Source organism: Plectropomus leopardus, chromosome 15 (assembly GCF_026936395.1).
Source record: "Plectropomus leopardus strain MGB_pleo_1.0 chromosome 15, ASM2693639v1, whole genome shotgun sequence".
In the NCBI taxonomy this organism is placed as follows: domain Eukaryota; kingdom Metazoa; phylum Chordata; class Actinopteri; order Perciformes; family Serranidae; genus Plectropomus; species Plectropomus leopardus.
Genome location: NC_142190.1, coordinates 24,713,910 through 24,736,720, shown reverse-complemented (window position 1 = coordinate 24,736,720; position 22,811 = coordinate 24,713,910). Strand labels below are relative to the sequence as shown.

General features: G+C 36.0%; 1 protein-coding gene across 2 annotated transcripts in view; it reads left to right on the top strand.

The window, feature by feature from the left end:
• The window catches only part of LOC121952491 (calpain-5-like), a 54,340-nt gene that overhangs the window by 2,450 nt on the left and 29,079 nt on the right, over positions 1-22,811 (top strand). For both annotated transcript variants that reach the window (XM_042499213.2, XM_042499214.2), the window contains exons 2-12: positions 438-626; positions 882-1,013; positions 2,125-2,333; positions 3,283-3,475; positions 3,551-3,741; positions 4,016-4,093; positions 4,182-4,377; positions 4,466-4,588; positions 7,451-7,653; positions 8,672-8,793; positions 8,892-9,028. In XM_042499213.2, coding sequence (XP_042355147.2) covers positions 462-626; positions 882-1,013; positions 2,125-2,333; positions 3,283-3,475; positions 3,551-3,741; positions 4,016-4,093; positions 4,182-4,377; positions 4,466-4,588; positions 7,451-7,653; positions 8,672-8,793; positions 8,892-9,028 — 1,749 coding nt within the window. In that variant the 5' untranslated portion in view covers positions 438-461. The remainder of the gene's footprint in view (positions 1-437; positions 627-881; positions 1,014-2,124; positions 2,334-3,282; positions 3,476-3,550; positions 3,742-4,015; positions 4,094-4,181; positions 4,378-4,465; positions 4,589-7,450; positions 7,654-8,671; positions 8,794-8,891; positions 9,029-22,811) is intronic.

Here is a 22,811-nt window from a genome sequence, read left to right as displayed (position 1 = left end):
TTTGTAAGATAATTGTGGATCCCCTTTGTTAGTCAGATAAATGCAGCACACCACGCTTTTAAAAGACACACTCCCAATAAATGCTAGCATTCGAGATGTCTTTAAAAATGTACATTTCTATCTATGTGCTCTTGAGAGACTGTGTCCAAAGTCCAATTTTAGTGATGATGGAAATTTCCATTTCTAAAATTCTGAAAATAACATTTTATATCTTAACAGGCATCGTTTGCTCATCACTATTTCTAAACTGTCCAGAGGGAATCTGTGTCACAGAGCAGTCTGCTGTTAATCTGGGATAAAGCGGTGCATAGTTTTATAGGGTACACTTAAGCAGGCTGCGCCCAAAAATGAGTCAAAAGGGAAATCCTTCACACGTGAAGCAGTACCAAACACTATATAAAGTCAGAGCACGTCTGCTGTCTGTCTTCACTCCGCAGCTGTGAGGTCTTAGCATCTGGACCATGTTTTCCTCCGCTGTCCCGTTCAAGAACCAGCACTACTCTGAGCTGAAGAAGAACTGCATCAATGACAAGACACTGTTCGAGGATCCAGAGTTCCCAGCTGCCAGTTCATCGCTGTATTTTAGGAAAGCACCTCCTGGTTATGTGGAGTGGAAACGACCAGGGGTGAGTGGCACAGATAAGTGATCCATACCTTACATCCATCAGGGAGTGCAAATCAACACATTACTTTCTACAGTACCAGATGCCATTTAACTGTAATTATATTAAAATTAGTGGGTTTGAACCACTAAGTGTAAAGCAGAAGACACAGTAAAAAGATCACTGCACCACCACTACACTTTAAATGATTTTGAAAATCAATGGCAAAGGAATTGAGAAATGAAAATGTGTTTTGGGTTGATTATGTTTCTGTTGAAGGAGATCAGCCCTGAGCCTCATCTGTTTGTAGAGGGCATCAGCGCCCATGACCTGAACCAGGGAGTTGTGGGAAACTGCTGGTTTGTTGCTGCCTGCTCCTGCCTGGCTCTGAAGTCACACCTCTGGAAGAAGGTGAGTCAATTTCATCCCTTTATTCTGACTGTGTGAGCTGAGGGGCTTTGGCATTAAATGTTGGTAAGGCTGGTAATCGGGCTTGTGCACTGCTACTGTTGCTGTACTGTTTGTAAATCCAAAAAGGACAGAGGTAGAGCAGGTACGTTAGCACTGAAGTAAGCGGTTAGGGTTGAAGCATGCTGACAGCAAATGTCAAATAAGGACAACAAGAATTCAGCTGAGGGAGGGTTCAGAGATGATGAACAGCGAAACCAGATTCCTTTTGCAAAATGACTTAAAGTTATTATACTTATGTCTACGCTGGTAGATGGTATCATCTAAGCTGTACAATATTGTAACATTTCTATAAAATTAACATCATTTTAATACTTTTACATTATAAAAAAGAAGATGATGTGAAAAAAAGAAATAAACTGAAGATCTTAATAAAGGAGGCCGATTTCAGCCATAAACTTAATATTCAGCTTTGTGAAGAAAGTTTTGCTGAAAAACCTCACAGGGTTTTTCCTCTCTTGTTCAGCGAATGAACAATGCAAAATGTAACTGTTAGAGCCTCAGTGAAAGCTATCCGGTGTCACATACTTGATCTTATCTCGGAATGAGTTTTTTTTTTCTGGTCTAAGTTTAACAGAGTGCCTTATTCACCAAAATAAGTAAATGAGTGTGAAATACTTCTTTAGAATGTTATGAGCTTTAAACAAGAAAATTACTGATACAAAGTTTTTAAAGCCATGATAATTAGATTAAGATTATTTACAATACGTTAATTCTGAGAAGAAGATTAACCTTCATATAGCACTGCCACATCAAAAATTAAATTACAAAAGCATATTACCGCTACACTTGTCCCTTGTGTAATACTGCAATTTTTGGTGTAATAAATAACATTTATGGTACACCAATAGGTTCTGATTTTACACAGGAGGCTTTTCTACTTTGCTCCTATTATGGTATTATACTCTCAATACTTTTTTATATTGTGGAAAGATATAGTGTTTTTGTTTTTGTTAAAATCTCACATTAGGTACTAAATATCATATCACTGAGGTTCAAAACCCAATTTGTCACTCATACATTTGTTGCACTTTAACTGTTTGTGTGTTTTTAGGTAATTCCTGACCATAAAGAGCAGGAGTGGGATCCCAAACACCCGGAGAACTATGCAGGAATCTTTCACTTTCAGTTCTGGGTGTTTGGAGAGTGGGTGGATGTGGTGGTGGATGACCGGCTGCCTACAATCAACAATGAACTCATCTACTGTCACTCGAAGGACAACAACGAATTCTGGAGTGCTCTGCTGGAAAAGGCCTATGCCAAGTCAGTACACTTTAAGGAATACTTTACCCTCCAAATAAACATTAGTATATCAGTTACTAACCCGTGTTACGTTGAATTTGAGAAGAAAACTTTTTTCGTGCATGCCTCCATGTTTAATGAAGAATCCAACACAGGTGAATGTTTTGATAAATTACAGTCATAGGGATCCGCATTTAACAGCAGCAAAAACTATACCAAAACATCTGTCAACAAACTCTAATACAACGTGTGAGTTTAATACAAGACTTATTAATTCAGTCGTTTGCTTGGTACTTCCCAAAAACATGCATTTTTGTTAAAACTGTAATATTTTAAACCCTTCAACATAAACAGAGTCATGCACAACCAAGTAGCACACCCACACTTTTGGGAAACATTAAGCACATGACTGAATAAATGCCACTTGAATTAGACTGCATGAGTTGTGTGAGAGTTTGTAAACGGATGTTTTGATACAGTTTTGCTGTTGTTGCCCATTTACTCGAATTTATCTTTTTTGGATTCTTTGTTCACTGTGAAGGCATGTGAGAAAAACAAAGTTCTCCCCACAAATTAAACATGACACAGGGTGAGTAATTGACAAACAAAAGATCATTTGAAGCATGAAGTATTCTTTTAAACCACATTGTCCCTTTTGCAGAAATATAGGCCTATTTTTTCTGTTTATGTTTAGTCTGTATTATAAAAAAGCTTTTCATCGTGTTAAAATGTAATAAATTATACTACTAATAATTACAAATATTTGCAATGCATAATATAATCAAAAAACTATTGCTGTTTTCTATACATTGTACAAAGAATACACAATTCTGAAAATAAGTGTTGTTTCATGTAACTGTGTGTATTGTTGCAGACAAATTACAATATATTGGCAGTATGTTGATATGCACAACAACGACTGTATAGAGAACATTTTCATAATTCTGTAACATGCCTGACTTTTGTCCAGGCTCGCTGGCTGCTATGAGTCCCTGGAGGGGGGAAACACCGGAGACGCTGTGGTGGATTTTAGTGGCGCTGTGGCAGAAGCCATCGACCTGGAGAAAGAGGCTTATTATAAGGACCAGGAGAAACAAGACAAGCTGTTTGAGGATCTACTGAAGGTCTGGGACCGTGGAGGAATCATAAGCTGCTCCATTAAGGTCTGTGCTCTTCTTACATGTTTGCATCTTTATCTCTGTACTTCAGAGAAACTGACCAGTTTTTAATTTCATCAGGCACAACCTCATGAGATTGAACTCAAGATGGCGAATGGGCTGGTGAAAGGCCACGCGTACTCAGTCACCGCAATGAAGAGGGTACGTTTGGGTCATGGATTGCTGGCCTACTTCAAGAACGAAACGATTCCTATGATCCGCATGAGGAACCCCTGGGGCCGGACTGAGTGGAAAGGCGCCTGGAGTGACACGTGAGAACTGGTTTAAGCTGTTGTAGATCTGAGGAAGAGTAGGAAACTCACAGGCTCACCAGAGTACTGAAATCTTGTTATGTTTGAAATATAGTGTCACTGTTGTATATCTAACCTGTCTACTGGATCCATTCTTTGTGAAAAAGCACAATATAGCCACATTTTATGGCTCAAATTGTGGATTTTATGTGGATTTTAACTTTAAAAATAGGTCATTTATTTTTAGCTAGTAGCAGTTCATAAGTATGTGTTTTCTTTGCTTGCTGTTTTTCAGCTCCGCGGAATGGCAAAAGGTTGGTGATATGGAGAGGGGCAACCTTGGCATCGTGGTAGAGGACGATGGAGAGTTCTGGTGTGTGATTAACTTCCTCCAATCATAATGTGTGTACATCCTCTTTCAGAGTGTACAGTTATCATGCGTTTTCTGTTCACACCCTCAGGATGTCATTCACAGACTGGTGCAAGCTCTTCACAGATGCAGATGCATGCCGTCTCATCAATACAGCAATGATCAGTATCCATAAGACATGGCATGAGGTTGTGCACTTTGGGAGCTGGACCAAAAATGCAGAGCCACTTTTAAACCGCTGCGGCGGCTGTGCTAACCACAAGCCAACATTCCTGCAGAACCCACAGGTACTGCAGACTATAAACAGACTCCTAACATCACCTATGTTCATGCACATGTATCCATTTATTCACCCCTTTTCAACTCTCTTTACAGTACCTGTTTGATGTCACAAAAGAGGCTGATGAGGTCCTCATTTCCTTGCAACAGAAAGACTTGAAAAGTCAAAGAAAATATGGCCAAGGAGAAAATCTAAGCATTGGATTTGCTGTCTTCAAGGTAACATTGTGTAACACTTCCACTTGACTACATGATGCATGATAAACCAAGGTTAAAAAAATCATGAAAGTTTGAAGGATTTGTGACCAGAGATGAGTTCACTCTAGAGAAAATGGTGTTCACGTGGGATGCAGGCGATAGTCAAAGGTCAGTTTGTTTGGGTGGAAAACAGGGTCATTATATCACATTTTGGCTTTCTTCTCGGTCAAAATTTTTGGCTTTGTTTGATTTTTCTGCTCATTTGTTGAGGAAACAGTGAACAGTTGCTGGCAGTTTTGCTGACAGGCAGACATTACTTGATACTTTTATCAGAACCAAAACAGATCATTTCAGCAAGCGGCTAAATCATACATGATTAAACACAACAAATGCACATAGTTGAGCTGATTGTTTCAAGCTGAAAAACAGAGTGGACCCGAACACAATTTGTGACAAAACTCCAAATAAGGTGCAAAGAGTTCCCTTGCCTGTGTTCATGTACACTGCCTCTGCAACCACTATAGAAATTTCATGCATTATGAGCAAACCTGTGTTTGGTGAAAAAAATCCATGCGTATACATTCTTATGGTGTCATACTGTACATGCAAAAACCACCTCAGGTTCATATGTCATCAGCCCATTAAATGGCCTTTATCAGTTGTCATCAGCAGCATAGATTTTACATAGTATGATCGTACTCTGACAAATAATGAATGATGTTACGTATTGTACATTAAGGAATGTACTTAACGTGAAGTTATGTAAGGTTATGTAGGTTAGGTTTAGGCAAGTAAAGTAACAAAAGTAGGCCTAGAAAAAGAAACATTGTGTTGACATACCGTAGAATATCTCAAGGTTCACTTTAAGGGACATGGATTCCAGTCTCCTGTCAGAAAGTCCTGTCCAGTTTGACAAATCCACCAGCTCAGTCTGTCACCGTATACACATTTTCAGCCTTTAATGTGCTTCCGTCTTTACTCTCGTTAGCGCGTTGGCCAAACAATTACAGCCTTCTTGATTATGTGGAATATACACAGATTACTGGCTCATGGTTACATGGGTATGTACAAATTGTAGTGCATTAGAGAATGAGAAAAGCCTGATCCAGCCTAATCCAGGATCCCAATGTTAGTGTCCTGTGTGAAACCATAAATTAAAATTGACTTATTTCAAGTATTGTAGTATTGTAAGGTGACCTACATGTAACAACATACTTATTTTAACCCAAACAATGATCTTTTCCTAAACCTAACCAAGTATTTTTGGTGACTAAACCTAGCAAAGAGAAACTTAACAAAACTGTAACCATTTAACAATGTTAGATATGCACCTTCTGGCCTTTTAGGTGCAGTTGGCCCGTCTGAACTGTTCTAATAGTAGTGCTAGCAATGGATTATTTAATAAGCTGATAATATTTGAAACAGGTGGTAGGCTTATAAATTAGAGATAATGTTGTCTAGAACTTCAACATTTATAGAGACTAATCAGTACAGCTTACTAACGTGTTTCAGCAGAGGTCTTTAATGCAAAGTCACTGCAGCTCTCTCAGGCAGCTGAACTTGCCAAACTAGATAGCGTCCTCTTCGCTTGGATTAGATTGTCACATTCAAATAAGGCCATGTAACCGTGTGCAGCTAAACTGACATCATAATATGATTTACTTGTCAGAGATCTGGCTAAGTTCAAACACACACACACACACACACACACACACACACACACACACACACACACACTGACCATAAACTCTTATCATGCTGACAGAAGTGCTGCCAAAGGGGCAGGTTCTGGACAGCAATAAATGCTGGTGCCACAAGGAGAGTGTGATTAAAAAAAGCAACACGCAGGCCGGCCTTTCGAACTGCTGCCTGAATCTGGATTTAACCTTCATCAACTATTGTCATTATACAAGTGATTATATCCCCCTCTTTCATTTGATTAACTCCAGACAACGTGCTCACATCCTCTGTTTTGTTTTTATGTTGTCCTCTCCTTCTCTCTGCATTTTCCTGTTTGGGAACTGAAGTATATAAGGACTTTCTGTCATACAGTATCTGGTCGTTTTAACAAATCAGTGATTCTGAAGATGTATTTGAGGGCATCCCAGCAACTTTGTGAAAGCCTGGAATTTAAGAATTATCATTATTATGTGAACTCATCTGTTAACTGCTCAAACAAGAAGTGTGTGCAAGACCACTCTGTAGTTTTTATTTGATTTTATTTGGTTTTATTTTGTTTTTTGCTCAACTGACATGCCACTTGTTTTACCAACAAGCATTGCATTACTCTGTAATTCCAAAACAATGTAATGCACACTTAACAACTAAGTCACTCTTCTGCCACCAGGAGGCAGAAGAATCTGTGTAAATGGCACAGATTTTGGGACGCTGGGTCTGTGTGCAGTGGGCCAGTTCATTAACTCACATTAATTAATCCATGACACAAGGGCCATCACACCCAAAACAGTATAATAGCTGTGAATATGTACACAACTGCAGTAATGTCCTGGCTTTCATCATAGTCAAGATCTGATGTTTACATGTAACATGAGATACTTTACTGAGTTTCCTACCATTCAAAGCAACTTTGTTCTGCTCCAACAAATAATATTTAGAAACCTAGATAAGGTGTTTAAATACCACACTATCCTTATTTTTATTTGTGTACTCCGCGTAACATATCCAGGTTTCTGTTTACATGTACAAACACTCACCAGGTTACTGCAAAAACCTGATCATAACCAGGATACTAGCGCACAAGTAAATACAATGCATGAAAAACTCACTGTTTAAGTAAGTTGCCAGACCTGTAGAGTAACGTCAGTTTGTTCAATGATTCTATATGAACACCAAATGAAGCCCAAGTGGTTTTCCTTTTTTCAGGTGGAGCTGAACAGGAAGTATAGGATGCACGACATCCTGACCCAACAGTGCGTGGAGACGTCTACCTACATCAACGCTCGGGCTGTGTTCATGAGAAGCACTCTCCCACAGGGCCGCTACGTAATCATCCCCACCACCTTCAAACCTTACACGCTGGGGGATTACATGCTCCGAGTTTACACTGATGTGGACTCAGGCTGCAGGTACCATTGTAGTGGAGGTGTGATGTTTTGTGTTGTCAGGAAAAATGTAGCATTATCTTACAATTATTACATCTTTGGAGACACTGCAGGAAAAGTGAGAACACCGCTGTTCTTTGTTAATTTCAGACACTGACGAATGGATTATATCCAAGGAATGCACTCAAATGGCTGTTTTGGAGAAAGGAGACTATTAAATTATGTTCATATTAAATCACGTACAAAGTAACATCATTCTCTTAGTGCTTTTCTTGGCCCAAGATTTTGTCTCGCCAGACTGTTTTGTTTCTGACGTTCTCACAAAGAGGTCATCCAAGCTGGCTCGTCCAACCAGTGTTGTGTCTGTGAAAAACATGAGCATCATGCCTCTTTTTGTGTCTCCCAATTTAGTGCTCCACTGTAAAATCTGAAACGTTGATTTTACTTTAAAAAATATAGTGAAACAATTGCCTTGCAAAAATGTAAGTAAATATAACTTATAGTCTTAATTTATGTTTACTTTATGACTAATTGTTAAATTTACTTGCCTTCACTTGATTTTGTGAAGTTGTTGCAACTTAATTAAAATGGCAAGTTTAATTGAATCAATCTTTCTAATTCTAAGCAACTTCAGTAAACCAAATTCACTGTGCTGTATATCTGCATTCTGCTGGCTGAAAACTAGTTAATCTTATTTGTATTTTCTTAATAATTTTAAGAAAAACAGATGTTGCAGAGCCCCTAATTTTATCATTGGTAAAATTATCTATGTCAGATTAATTTGGTTTGCTGAAATTGCTAAAACTGTCATTTTTAAGTTGCAACAACTTTACAAAATTAGGTAAATGCACCTGGATTTTAAATTAAAAAACGTAAAACATAAATTGAGATTAATTTTCACATTTACTTTCCTTTTTTTAAGGCATTTAGTTTCCAAGTTTATTTCAAGTAAGATCAACTTCTCTCTGTGTAGCAACATCTAGGTCAACATACCAAAGTACTGCTCTTCTCCTGAACCTTAAATGCTCCTCTACTCTTGCAGGGAGTTGTGTGAGGATAAGCCCAGGGTCAGGTGCTGGAGTTCATTCCTTGGCTACCCGCAGGCTGTGAGTCACGTCTATGTCCACGCAGCCGAGGGGCTGCAGAACCAAGACAGTACAGGAGGTTAGAGGGCATCAGAGTCAGTTTTTCAAATCACTGTGATCAGCCTATAATCCCCCAATACGGTTTACTGAGATGGATTTTTTCATGTTTTCATGCAGGTGCAGATCCCTATGTGATCATATCCTGTGAAGGCCGGTCAGTACGATCCACCATCAAGAAGGACACCCTGCAACCTGAGTTTACAACCAGTGGCATTTTCTACAGGAAGAAGCCCAGGAAGCCCATAACTGTGGAGGTAAGATGTCAGCTGGTCCTGACTTAATCTCAATAACTGTTGGTGCAAAAAAGGCCATTGTTAATGCTACTTTCAGTGAAATACTATATTATGACTTTTTATGCTATTTTAATGATGTACTAAGAATAATTTGAATTTAATTAAAATATATGCTATGAGTTTTTTATGCTTTTATATATGCAATTTACACAATGACTTTTTAAGGCTTTTTTAATATCGACCTGTACTGTATTTTTTATTCAATCATGAATGAAATACATATCCTATGACTTTCTGATGCTTTATTTTATGACATTTACACAAAGACCTTTTTATGATGTTTATTTTTGCTGTTTTAGATGACAGAGCATAACCTTTTTAAACTATTGAGTTTGAGATATTTATACTATGACATTTTATGCAAATTTTCATTGAAGTATTACACTTTTACTCTTTTATGCTATTTATAAAGACACACTATAATGTTACTTTTTATTCCATTTTGGATGATATACTACACAATGACTTTTAATGCTTATTCGGACGACATAGTATACTATGGCTTTCTTATGCTATTTCAGATGAAAAGTGATACAATGACTTGATTTTTTTGTTTTTAATTATAAACTTACACATGGTTTTTTTAAACTTACACAGTTTTTTTTTCATAATTTGGAAGACATGCTATACTATGACTTATTTATACTATTCTGGATGACCTACTACACTATGGCTTCTCAAAGCTATTTTGTTGTATTCACACTATAACTTTTTAATGCTAAATTTGATTACATACAATTCCATGCTTTTCGACATACTATACTATGGCATTTTCTGCCATTTTTTGACATGCTAAATTATAATGTTTTTGGCCTTTTTTTCAACACTAAACACTATGAAGTGTCTCAATCAGCTATAATATGTCGTTTTCAGCCATTTTCTTCACATGTCAAAATATGATGTCTTGGCAATTTTGGTCGTTTTTTCCTCACACTGTATTGGGGTGTTTTGGCCCGTTTTTGCAACATTCTATGCTATGCTATGACGAGTCTCAGCGTGCTATTTCATGATGTTTTCAGCGGTTTTTTGGACATGTTTTGACATTTTTCGCCATACTATAGTATAGCATTTTTGGTCTTTTTTTCAAAATGCAATTTTATGGTGTTTTGGCCGTTTTTGCAACATCCTATACCATGGCGTGTCTGGGCATGCTATTTTATGTGGCTTTATGTGGTTAGGTCATATCATATTTTGCCATTTTTCGCCATACTGTAGTATGGTATATTTGGTCATTTTTCGACATGCTATTTCATGGTGTTTTTGGCTCTTTTTCAGCATCCCATACCGTGGTGTGTCTTGGCATCTATTTTATGTGGTTTTCTTTTTGGACATGTCATATTTTGCCATATTTCGCCATACTATAGTATGGCATTTTATGTCGTTTTTTAAACATGCTATGTTATAGTGTTTTTGGGCATTTTTGCAACATGCTATGCAATGGCGTGTCTCGGCATGTTATTTTATGTGGTTTTTTAGCTGTTTTTTGGACATGTCATATTTTGACATCTTTGCCATACTATAGTATGGCATTTTCACACTGTTGTGAATTGATTTCTTGAATATAACAAAAGGCATGATTTATGTTGCACAAAAACAATAAATTCATATTAAGGTAATTATAACTGTTTATACATTATTTACAGGAAATATTTATTGATTTGCTACTGCAATTATTTGGGATTAAATAATTACGAGAGAGGAAATGCTTTTATTCTGAAAGAACTATTATTTTGAAATCGCAGGAAGTTGTGTTGTTGACCTTACTGCCAGTTTGAGTCGGCATTGAGACGACACCTCTGGGTTCACTCGGTGAAGCAATGTGTTTAATTCAGTAAATGAACGGTGAGGTACAAAATGAAATACACCAGCTCTGTCATCATTAAGAATCTTCAATTGCGCAACATTTTGGTGCCGAAACCCGGACTTTAAGGACTTTTAGACCGTGCGGAACTCCGACGTGGTTCGATGCTAATGGTAGCTAACGCTAGCTGCAGAGATGACGGAGCGCTTTGAACGGATGAGAGGAAGCGGGGAGCGATCCGCGCCTCGACAACGAAGTTGTTAATCCGCATTGAAGAGGACGTGAACAAGAATGAACCAGACTGTGAGAAACTCCGTGAAACATTGCCAGCACTGTCAGCTAAAGAATCAAGTTTAACGGACTTAGACAAAGGCACTGGGACGAAACGCCGCTGGAAGATCTTGAGGAGGAAATTGCAGTCACTCAGGACTATCAGGAGTCTGCGAGTGTGTGGGTCAGCCATGCAAGTTTAAGTTCAATAAGGTCACCAGAAGCACAGAAGCAACGAATCGAAATCGAAACATCTCAGGTTTGTACAGCTGTGATCAAAGTACCAGGTGAACTCATTCAGGACCAACTGAAAAGAAAGGGTCTGCAACTTGCAGATTTTCCTCTAGAGGGCCATGATGATCCAGAGCTGTTATTGTTGGTCGGAGCAGACTATTACTGCCAAGTAGTTTCTGGTGAGATCCTGAAGATCACAGAACTTGTAACAATAGAAAGCAGCTTTGGGTGGACATTACAAGGGCCAGTTACTACCTCCAGTGTAACCAAAGCCACGTGTACAATGATGCCATTCAGGATTACCTGCAGCGGGGCAACTGTGCGGATGTGCCAGGAAACACTTCAGTGGAAGAAAAATCAGAGGCGGTGAAATATTACATTCCACATCACGCTGTTGTAAGGGAAGACAAGGTAACGACTAAACTTAGATTGGTGTTTAATACATTATCACACAAGGAGGGCTGCCCATCCCTAAATTACTAAATTACTTCCTGGTCCAAATCTGAATCCAAAAAAGAACAAAGAAATCACAAAGAGAAATGTACCTCAGCTCGCATCTTCGACCCCATCGGGTTCCTCACTCCATTCACCATACAAGTAAAGCTCCCTCCAGACTTGGCTGAAAAATGTGACCAGCTGCCACGGCTCTATCTGGTGGTCATTCCAAGGTGGTATAAAATTGAAATCAAGCCAAACTTGCAGACAATAAAACTGCATGTTTTCTGCAACGCTGGTGAAAAGGCATACAGTGCCGTTGCCTATCTGCAAGGACAAAGGAAGGAGAGTTTGTAACCAGTTTTGTTGCATCCAAATCCAAAGTTGCCTCACTGAAGAAAATGACACTGCTGCGCCTGGAGCTCATGGGCGCACTGATTGGGGAAAGGCTGGGAAATAATATTCTCAAGCCACTCAGCATGGAGAGAAATCAGCTTCATATGTGGACAGACTCAATGATTGTGCTACACCGGGTGTGCAGCACGGCACAAAACTGGCAGCCGTTTGTGTCAAACAGTCACTGAAATCCAGAGCCTTACAAACCCGGAGTTGTGGTCTCACTGCCCCAGTAAAGACAATCCTGCCGAACCTCCCACCAGAGGGCAGCACGTGGAGAACCTCATCCAAAGAAAGCTTTGGTGGTGTGGACCTTCTTCCCTGTCAACAGCTGATGCATTCGAGAATCCTGATGAGGACTGCATTGCAGATCAGGTAAACTCTGAGCTCAGGTCTTCGTTTCAGAATGTAGCACAGCTTATTAGCACCGAACAAGCAGAGCTACTATTAGATCAAGAGAAGAGCAGCAGATTAAAGACAGTGTAGAGATTACTGCATGGGTGAAAAGATTCATAGCTGACTGTTGTTCAAGGCAAATGATTCAGGGAGAACTCAGGAAGCTCAGTGCTGCAGAAATGTATTGGGTGAAGGCAACACAAGAGCAAAGTTTCAGTCAAGAATTAAGTCTAAAATCTGAACAAAATGTTAAAAGAGACTAAAAACTTAAAGACTTGAAACCATTTTTAAATGAAAATGACCTTGTTAGTGAAGGTGGCAGGCTGCAGCAATCTTATTTCAGCTTCAGAGAGAAGCATTCATGGGTGCTACCCACAAATCACAGATTATCTGATCTATTAGTTCAGGACTGTCATGAGAGAGCGATGCACTCTGAGATTCTCTAGCACAAGTGAGGGAGACATACTGGGTTTTGAGGGGCAGATGGCTTGTTAAGCGCACGGTCTCATCATGCTATCAGTGTGGGAAACTGAAGGTGAAACAAGCATAGCAGGTTACAGCTGCATTACCCAGAGACAGAATCACAGAGTTTCAGCCCTTTGAAGTTTCTGGGGTAGATTTTGCAGGACCATTACATGCCAAATGAACTGGTCAGTCTAAAAAGGCATATATTGCACTGTTCACATGTGCTGTCACCAGAGCATTGCATTTCGAGTTAGTCTCAGATCAGACTACTGAAAACTTTGTTCTAGCATTAAATAGATTTATCGCTAGGCAAGGGCTATGCAGAGTTATTTACTCAGACAATGCCAAAACATTCAAAAGAGCAGACCAAGACCCGAAAGACCTGTGGAAGTCACTCGGAGAACCAGAGCTCACAAGGTTCTTTGATGACAAAGGGATCACATTGAAGTTTATTGCTGAGCTGCGTGGTGGGGTGTCTTTTGGGAAAGACTTGTGAGATCTTTAAAGGCATGCCTGAAGAAGGTCCTGGGAAAGGCTTTATTGAACTTTGAGGAGTTGCTGACGATGCTTACAGAGGTAGAGACTGTGTTTAGCTCCAGGCCTCTCTCATATGTATGTACTCAGTGATGCATCGGAGCCTCAGCCACTCACACCTTCTCATTTCCTCATTGGAGAAAGGCTCACCTCTTTACTATGGAGTTATTTTCCTGTCAAATATCGACAAGCTTATATTTGACTCGAGAGCACAGTATTTTCATTTGAGAGCTCAGATTTTTTAAATCAAGCACGCAATTTAATTGAGAGGAAATTATTACAGTTCAAGAGCACAATATTTTAATCTGAACACACAGAATCCTTCCTGCATACTCTCAGTACTTTACTCACACTTTCGAATGCACTTGTGCCTTTTCTCAATGCTGCACTCTGCTTTCTCTTCATACCGCACGCTCGCACTCAAATACATGAGAGTAAGAGTAAGAGTACAGTATTGAGAAAAGAAATAAGTGTATTTGAAAGTGTGAGTAAAGTATTGAGAGTACGCAAGAAGGAGTCTGTGTGCTCGGATTAAAATATTGTGCTCTCGAATTGAGATAATTTCCTCTTGAGTAAAAAATCGTGTGCTTGATTTAAAAAACTGCGTTCTCAAATGATAACATTGTGCTTTTGATTCAAATATAAGCTTGTGGATTTCTGACAATACTATTACCACCAAAGAACTTGCCTGCATCATCTCAGTCAACTAATGTGGGCAGAGAGGACATGAGTCGGAGATTGAAGTACCTGCAGGGACTCTTTACAAACTTTTGGTCCAGCTGGAAAAAGGATTACTTGATGGACTTGGAATCAGTGCACAAGAGCAAGACACCCGCACCCACTGAGCTGAAGACGGGAGACGTCTTTCTGATTGGAGAAGATAACATGCCCAGGCAGACCTGGAAACTGGGTAGGATCACAGAGCTGTTTCTAGGGAGAGATGGACTCAGTCGTTCTTTCAATGTTCGTACTTCTACATGAAGTTTGTTTAGGACACCTGATCATTTGATTTATCCATTAGAAATAAGTTAAGATAGTTGAGCTTATAGTGATAAACTGTTGTTCATTGGGACGGAGGATGTTGTGAATTGTTTTCTTGAACATAAAAAACGGGCTGATTTATGTTACACATAAATGAATCATTTCATGTTAAGGTAATTAGAACACAGTTAATACATTATTTACATGAAATGTTAGTTGATTTGCTTCTGCAACTACTTGGGGTTAAATATTTACCCAGACAGGAAATGCTTTTATTCTGAAATTAGTTTTATTTTGAAATCCCAGGAAGTTCTGTTTTTTTTACTTAATGCTAACTTGATGTGAAGTCAAGGTCAACACCAGACCTGTGTTCAGTGAAGCAGTGTGTTTATTTCAATAAATGAAGGGTGAGGTTCAAAATGAAAGACACGGGCTCTGTCATCATTAAGAAGCTTCAGTTACGTAACATGGTCATTTGTTCAACATACTATATTATGGTGTTTTTGGCCGTTTGTGCAACAGTTTTATGTGTTTTTCAGCTCAGCTGTTTTTCGGATATGTCATACTTAGATATTTTTCGCCATACTATACTATGGCCTTTTCTGCCTTTTTTCAACATGCTATATATGTTTTTGTTGTTTTTGTAACAACCTATGCTATGGCCTGTCTGGGCATGCTATTTTATGTGGTTTTCAGCTGTTTGGGACAATTCATTTTTGACATTTTTCACCATACTATTGGATGGCTTCTTGGGTGGTATGTTTGACAGGCTATTTTATGGTCTTTTTGGTTCTTTTTGCAACATTCCATACTATGGGATGTCAAAATTTAAGATTTTTCACCATACTATAGTATGTGATTTTTGGCCATTTTTCAACATGCAATATTATGAGTTTTTGGCTTTTTTTTTTTTGGCCCATCTTTCAAAACGCTATGCTATGGCAAGTCTTCAGCCATTTTTGGGACATGTCAAAATTTCATATTTTAGCCATTCTATTCATTCATTTTTGCAACATGCTATATTATGACTTTTTGGCTTTTTTTGGCCCTTTTTTTCCAACATGCTATGATATGGTGTGTCTCTGTAAGCTATAATAAATGCTTTTGAGCCAATTTTGGGACATGTCACAATTTTTTGCCATACAATAGCATGCAATTTTTCACAGTTTTTTCAACATGCTAACTCATAAAGTTTTGGGCTTTTTTTGGCCTCTGTTTTCACTTATGTGTAGCTTGTATACTATGACGTGGCTATACAAGCTATTATATGTCTTTTTTAGCCATTTTTGGGAAATATCAAATTAATGTTAAACTGTGATGTTTTTGGCCTATTTTGGCTTTTCTGTCCAGTTTATATACTATTATGCATCTCTACAAGCTATAATATGTTGTTTTTAGCCATTTTTGAGAGTTGTCAAAATTTGACATTTTTGCCATACTATAGTATGTGATTTGTCGCGATTTTTTCATCAAGTTAACTTATGACATTTTTGCCCTTTTTTGGCCCTTTTACCCCTTTGCATGTGATAAAACATCCTTACAAGCTATGTTGTTTTTAGCCATTTTTGAGAGTTGTCAAAATTTGACATTTTTGCCATACTATAGTATGCGATTTTTTGCAATTTTTTCAACATGCTAAATTATATAGTTATTGCCCTTTTTTGGCCTTTGTTTTCACTTTGTATAACATAACGCGTCTCTACAAGCTATATTATGTTGTTTTTAGCCATTTTTGAGAGTTGTCAAAATTTGACATTTTTGCCATACTATAGTATGCGATTTTTTGCGATATTTTCAACATGCTAAATTATGACGTTATTGCCCTTTTTTGGCCTTTGTTTTCACTTTGTATAATATAACGCGTCTCTACAAGCTATATTATGTTGTTTTTAGCCATTTTTGAGAGTTGTCAAAATTTGACATTTTTGCTATACTATAGTATGCGATTTTTTGCGATATTTTCAACATGCTAAATTATGACGTTATTGCCCTTATTTGGCCTTTGTTTTCACTTTGTATAATATAACGCGTCTCTACAAGCTATATTATGTTGTTTTTAGCCATTTTTGAGAGTTGTCAAAATTTGACATTTTTGCTATACTATAGTATGCGATTTTTATGCGTTTTTTCAACATGCTAAATTATGACGTTATTGCCCTTATTTGGCCTTTGTTTTCACTTTGTATAATATAACGCGTCTCTACAAGCTATAATATGTTGTTTTTAGCCATTTTTGAGAGTTGTCAAAATTTGAAATTTTTGCCATACTATAGTATGCGATTTTTTGCGTTTTTTTCAACATGCTAAATTATGACGTTATTGCCCTTTTTTGGCCTTTGTTTTCACTTTGTATAATATAACGCGTCTCTACAAGCTATATTATGTTGTTTTTAGCCATTTTTGAGAGATGTCAAAATTTGACATTTTTGCCATACTATAGTATGCAATTTTTTGCAATTTTTTCAACATGCTAAATTATGACGTTATTACCCTATTTTGGCCTTTGTTTTCACTTTGTATAATATAACGCGTCTCTACAAGCTATAATATGTTGTTTTTAGCCATTTTTGAGAGTTGTCAAAATTTGAAATTTTTGCCATACTATAGTATGCGATTTTTTGCGTTTTTTTCAACATGCTAAATTATGACGTTATTGCCCTTTTTTGGCCTTTGTTTTCACTTTGTTTATTATAACGCGTCTCTACAAGCTATATTATGTTGTTTTTAGCCATTTTTGAGAGATGTCAAAATTTGACATTTTTGCCATACTATAGTATGCGATTTTTTGCAATTTTTTCAACATGCTAAATTATGACGTTATTGCCCTTTTTTGGCCTTTGTTTTCACTTTGTATAATATAACGCGTCTCTACAAGCTATATTATGTTGTTTTTAGCCATTTTTGAGAGATGTCAAAATTTGACATTTTTGCCATACTATAGTATGCGATTTTTTTGCGTTTTTTTCAACATGCTAAATTATGATGTTATTGCCCTTTTTTGGCCTTTGTTTTCACTTTGTATAATATAACGCGTCTCTACAAGCTATATTATGTTGTTTTTAGCCATTTTTGAGAGTTGTCAAAATTTGACATTTTTGCTATACTATAGTATGCGATTTTTTGCAATTTTTTCAACATGCTAAATTATGATGTTATTGCCCTTTTTTGGCCTTTGTTTTCACTTTGTATAATATAACGCGTCTCTACAAGCTATATTATGTTGTTTTTAGCCATTTTTGAGAGTTGTCAAAATTTGACATTTTTGCTATACTATAGTATGCGATTTTTTGCGATATTTTCAACATGCTAAATTATGACGTTATTGCCTTTATTTGGCCTTTGTTTTCACTTTGTATAATATAACGCGTCTCTACAAGCTATATTATGTTGTTTTTAGCCATTTTTGAGAGATGTCAAAATTTGACATTTTTGCCATACTATAGTATGCGATTTTTTGCAATTTTTTCAACATGCTAAATTATGACGTTATTACCCTTTTTTGGCCTTTGTTTTCACTTTGTATAATATAACGCGTCTCTACAAGCTATAATATGTTGTTTTAGCCATTTTGAGAGTTGTCAAAATTTGACATTTTTGCCATACTATAGTATGCGATTTTTTGCAATTTTTTCAACATGCTAAATTATGACGTTATTACCCTTTTTTGGCCTTTGTTTTCACTTTGTATAATATAACGCGTCTCTACAAGCTATATTATGTTGTTTTTAGCCATTTTTGAGAGTTGTCAAAATTTGACATTTTTGCTATACTATAGTATGCGATTTTTTGCGATATTTTCAACATGCTAAATTATGACGTTATTGCCTTTATTTGGCCTTTGTTTTCACTTTGTATAATATAACGCGTCTCTACAAGCTATATTATGTTGTTTTTAGCCATTTTTGAGAGTTGTCAAAATTTGACATTTTTGCTATACTATAGTATGCGATTTTTTGCGATATTTTCAACATGCTAAATTATGACGTTATTGCCCTTATTTGGCCTTTGTTTTCACTTTGTATAATATAACGCGTCTCTACAAGCTATAATATGTTGTTTTTAGCCATTTTTGAGAGATGTCAAAATTTGACATTTTTGCCATACTATAGTATGCGATTTTTTGCAATTTTTTCAACATGCTAAATTATGATGTTATTACCCTTTTTTGGCCTTTGTTTTCACTTTGTATAATATAACGCGTCTCTACAAGCTATATTATGTTTTTTTTAGCCATTTTTGAGAGTTGTCAAAATTTGAAATTTTTGCCATACTATAGTATGCGATTTTTTGCGTTTTTTTCAACATGCTAAATTATGACGTTATTGCCCTTTTTTGGCCTTTGTTTTCACTTTGTTTATTATAACGCGTCTCTACAAGCTATATTATGTTGTTTTTAGCCATTTTTGAGAGATGTCAAAATTTGACATTTTTGCCATACTATAGTATGCGATTTTTTGCAATTTTTTCAACATGCTAAATTATGACGTTATTGCCCTTTTTTGGCCTTTGTTTTCACTTTGTATAATATAACGCGTCTCTACAAGCTATATTATGTTGTTTTTAGCCATTTTTGAGAGTTGTCAAAATTTGACATTTTTGCTATACTATAGTATGCGATTTTTTGCAATTTTTTCAACATGCTAAATTATGACGTTATTGCCCTTTTTTGGCCTTTGTTTTCACTTTGTATAATATAACGTCTCTACAAGCTATATTATGTTGTTTTAGCCATTTTGAGAGTTGTCAAAATTTGACATTTTGCCATACTATAGTATGCGATTTTTTGCAATTTTTTCAACATGCTAAATTATGACGTTATTACCCTTTTTTGGCCTTTCTTTTCACTTTGTATAATATAACGCGTCTCTACAAGCTATATTATGTTGTTTTTAGCCATTTTTGAGAGTTGTCAAAATTTGACATTTTTGCTATACTATAGTATGCGATTTTTTGCGATACTTTCAACATGCTAAATTTTGACGTTATTGCCTTTATTTGGCCTTTGTTTTCACTTTGTATAATATAACGTGTCTCTACAAGCTATATTATGTTGTTTTTAGCCATTTTGGAGAGATGTCAAAATTTGACATTTTTGCCATACTATAGTATGCGATTTTTTGCAATTTTTTCAACATGCTAAATTATGATGTTATTACCCTTTTTTGGCCTTTGTTTTCACTTTGTATAATATAACGCGTCTCTACAAGCTATATTATGTTGTTTTTAGCCATTTTTGAGAGTTGTCAAAATTTGACATTTTTGCTATACTATAGTATGCGATTTTTTGCGATATTTTCAACATGCTAAATTATGACGTTATTGCCCTTTTTTGGCCTTTGTTTTCACTTTGTATAATATAACGCGTCTCTACAAGCTATAATATGTTGTTTTTAGCCATTTTTGAGAGTTGTCAAAATTTGACATTTTTGCCATACTATAGTATGCGATTTTTTGCAATTTTTTTCAACATGCTAAATTATGATCGTTATTGCCCTTTTTTGGCCTTTGTTTTCACTTTGTTTATTATAACAGCGTCTCTACAAGCTATATTATGTTGTTTTAGCCATTTTTGAGAGATGTCAAATTTGACATTTTGCCATACTATAGTATGCGATTTTTTGCGTTTTTTCAACATGCTAAATTATGATCGTTATTACCCTTTTTGGCCTTTGTTTTCACTTTGTATAATATAACGCGTCTCTACAAGCTATATTATGTTGTTTTTAGCCATTTTTGAGAGTTGTCAAAATTTGACATTTTTGCCATACTATAGTATGCGATTTTTGCAATTTTTCAACATGCTAAATTATGACGTTATTGCCCTTTTTGGCCTTTGTTTTCACTTTGTATAATATAACGCGTCTCTTCAATCTATATTATGTTGTTTTTAGCCATTTTTGAGAGTTGTCAAAATTTGACATTTTTTCCATACTATAGTATGCGATTTTTTGCAATTTTTTCAACATGCTAAATTATGACGTTATTGCCCTTTTTTGGCCTTTGTTTTCACTTTGTATAATATAACGCGTCTCTACAAGCTATATTATGTTGTTTTTAGCCATTTTTGAGAGATGTCAAAATTTGACATTTTTGCCATACTATAGTATGCGATTTTTTTGCAATTTTTTCAACATGCTAAATTATGACGTTATTACCCTATTTTGGCCTTTGTTTTCACTTTGTATAATATAACGCGTCTCTACAAGCTATAATATGTTGTTTTTAGCCATTTTTGAGAGTTGTCAAAATTTGACATTTTTGCCATACTATAGTATGCGATTTTTTGCAATTTTTTTCAACATGCTAAATTATGACGTTATTGCCCTTTTTGGCCTTTGTTTTCACTTTGTATAATATAACGTCTCTACAAGCTATATTATGTTGTTTTTAGCCATTTTTGAGAGATGTCAAAATTTGACATTTTTGCCATACTATAGTATGCGATTTTTTGCAATTTTTTCAACATGCTAAATTATGACGTTATTGCCCTTTTTGGCCTTTGTTTTCACTTTGTATAATATAACGGCGTCTCTACAAGCTATATTATGTTGTTTTTAGCCATTTTTGAGAGTTGTCAAAATTTGACATTTTTGCTATACTATAGTATGCGATTTTTTGCAATTTTTTCAACATGCTAAATTATGACGTTATTGCCCTTTTTTGGCCTTTGTTTTCACTTTGTATAATATAACGCGTCTCTACAAGCTATATTATGTTGTTTTTAGCCATTTTTGAGACATGTCAAAATTTGACATTTTTGCCATACTATAGTATGCGATTTTTTGCAATTTTTTCAACATGCTAAATTATGACGTTATTACCCTTTTTTGGCCTTTGTTTTCACTTTGTATAATATAACGCGTCTCTACAAGCTATATTATGTTGTTTTTAGCCATTTTTGAGAGTTGTCAAAATTTGACATTTTGCTATACTATAGTATGCGATTTTTGCAATATTTTCAACATGCTAAATTTTGACGTTATTGCCTTTATTTGGCCTTTGTTTTCACTTTGTATAATATAACGTGTCTCTACAAGCTATATTATGTTGTTTTTAGCCATTTTGGAGAGATGTCAAAATTTGACATTTTTGCCATACTATAGTATGCGATTTTTTGCAATTTTTTCAACATGCTAAATTATGACGTTATTACCCTTTTTTGGCCTTTGTTTTCACTTTGTATAATATAACTCTCTACAAGCTATATTATGTTGTTTTTAGCCATTTTTGAGAGTTGTCAAAATTTGACATTTTTGCTATACTATAGTATGCGATTTTTTGCGATATTTTCAACATGCTAAATTATGACGTTATTGCCCTTTTTTGGCCTTTGTTTTCACTTTGTATAATATAACGCGTCTCTACAAGCTATATTATGTTGTTTTTAGCCATTTTTGAGAGTTGTCAAAATTTGACATTTTTGCCATACTATAGTATGCGATTTTTGAGTTTTTCAACATGCTAAATTATGACGTTATTGCCCTTTTTTGGCCTTTGTTTTCACTTTGTATAATATAACGCGTCTCTACAAGCTATATTATGTTGTTTTTAGCCATTTTTGAGAGTTGTCAAAATTTGACATTTTTGCCATACTATAGTATGCGATTTTTTGCAATTTTTTCAACATGCTAAATTATGACGTTATTGCCCTTTTTTGGCCTTTGTTTTCACTTTGTATAATATAACGCGTCTCTACAAGCTATATTATGTTGTTTTTAGCCATTTTTGAGAGTTGTCAAAATTTGACATTTTTGCCATACTATAGTATGCGATTTTTTGCAATTTTTTCAACATGCTAAATTATGACGTTATTACCCTTTTTTGGCCTTTGTTTTCACTTTGTATAATATAACGTCTCTACAAGCTATATTATGTTGTTTTTAGCCATTTTTGAGAGTTGTTAAAATTTGACATTTTTGCTATACTATAGTATGCGATTTTTTGCGATATTTTCAACATGCTAAATTTTGACGTTATTGCCTTTATATGGCCTTTGTTTTCACTTTGTATAATATAACGTGTCTCTACAAGCTATATTATGTTGTTTTTAGCCATTTTTGAGAGTTGTCAAAATTTGACATTTTTGCCATACTATAGTATGCGATTTTTTGCAATTTTTTCAACATGCTAAATTATGACGTTATTACCCTTTTTTGGCCTTTGTTTTCACTTTGTATAATATAACGCGTCTCTACAAGCTATATTATGTTGTTTTTAGCCATTTTTGAGAGT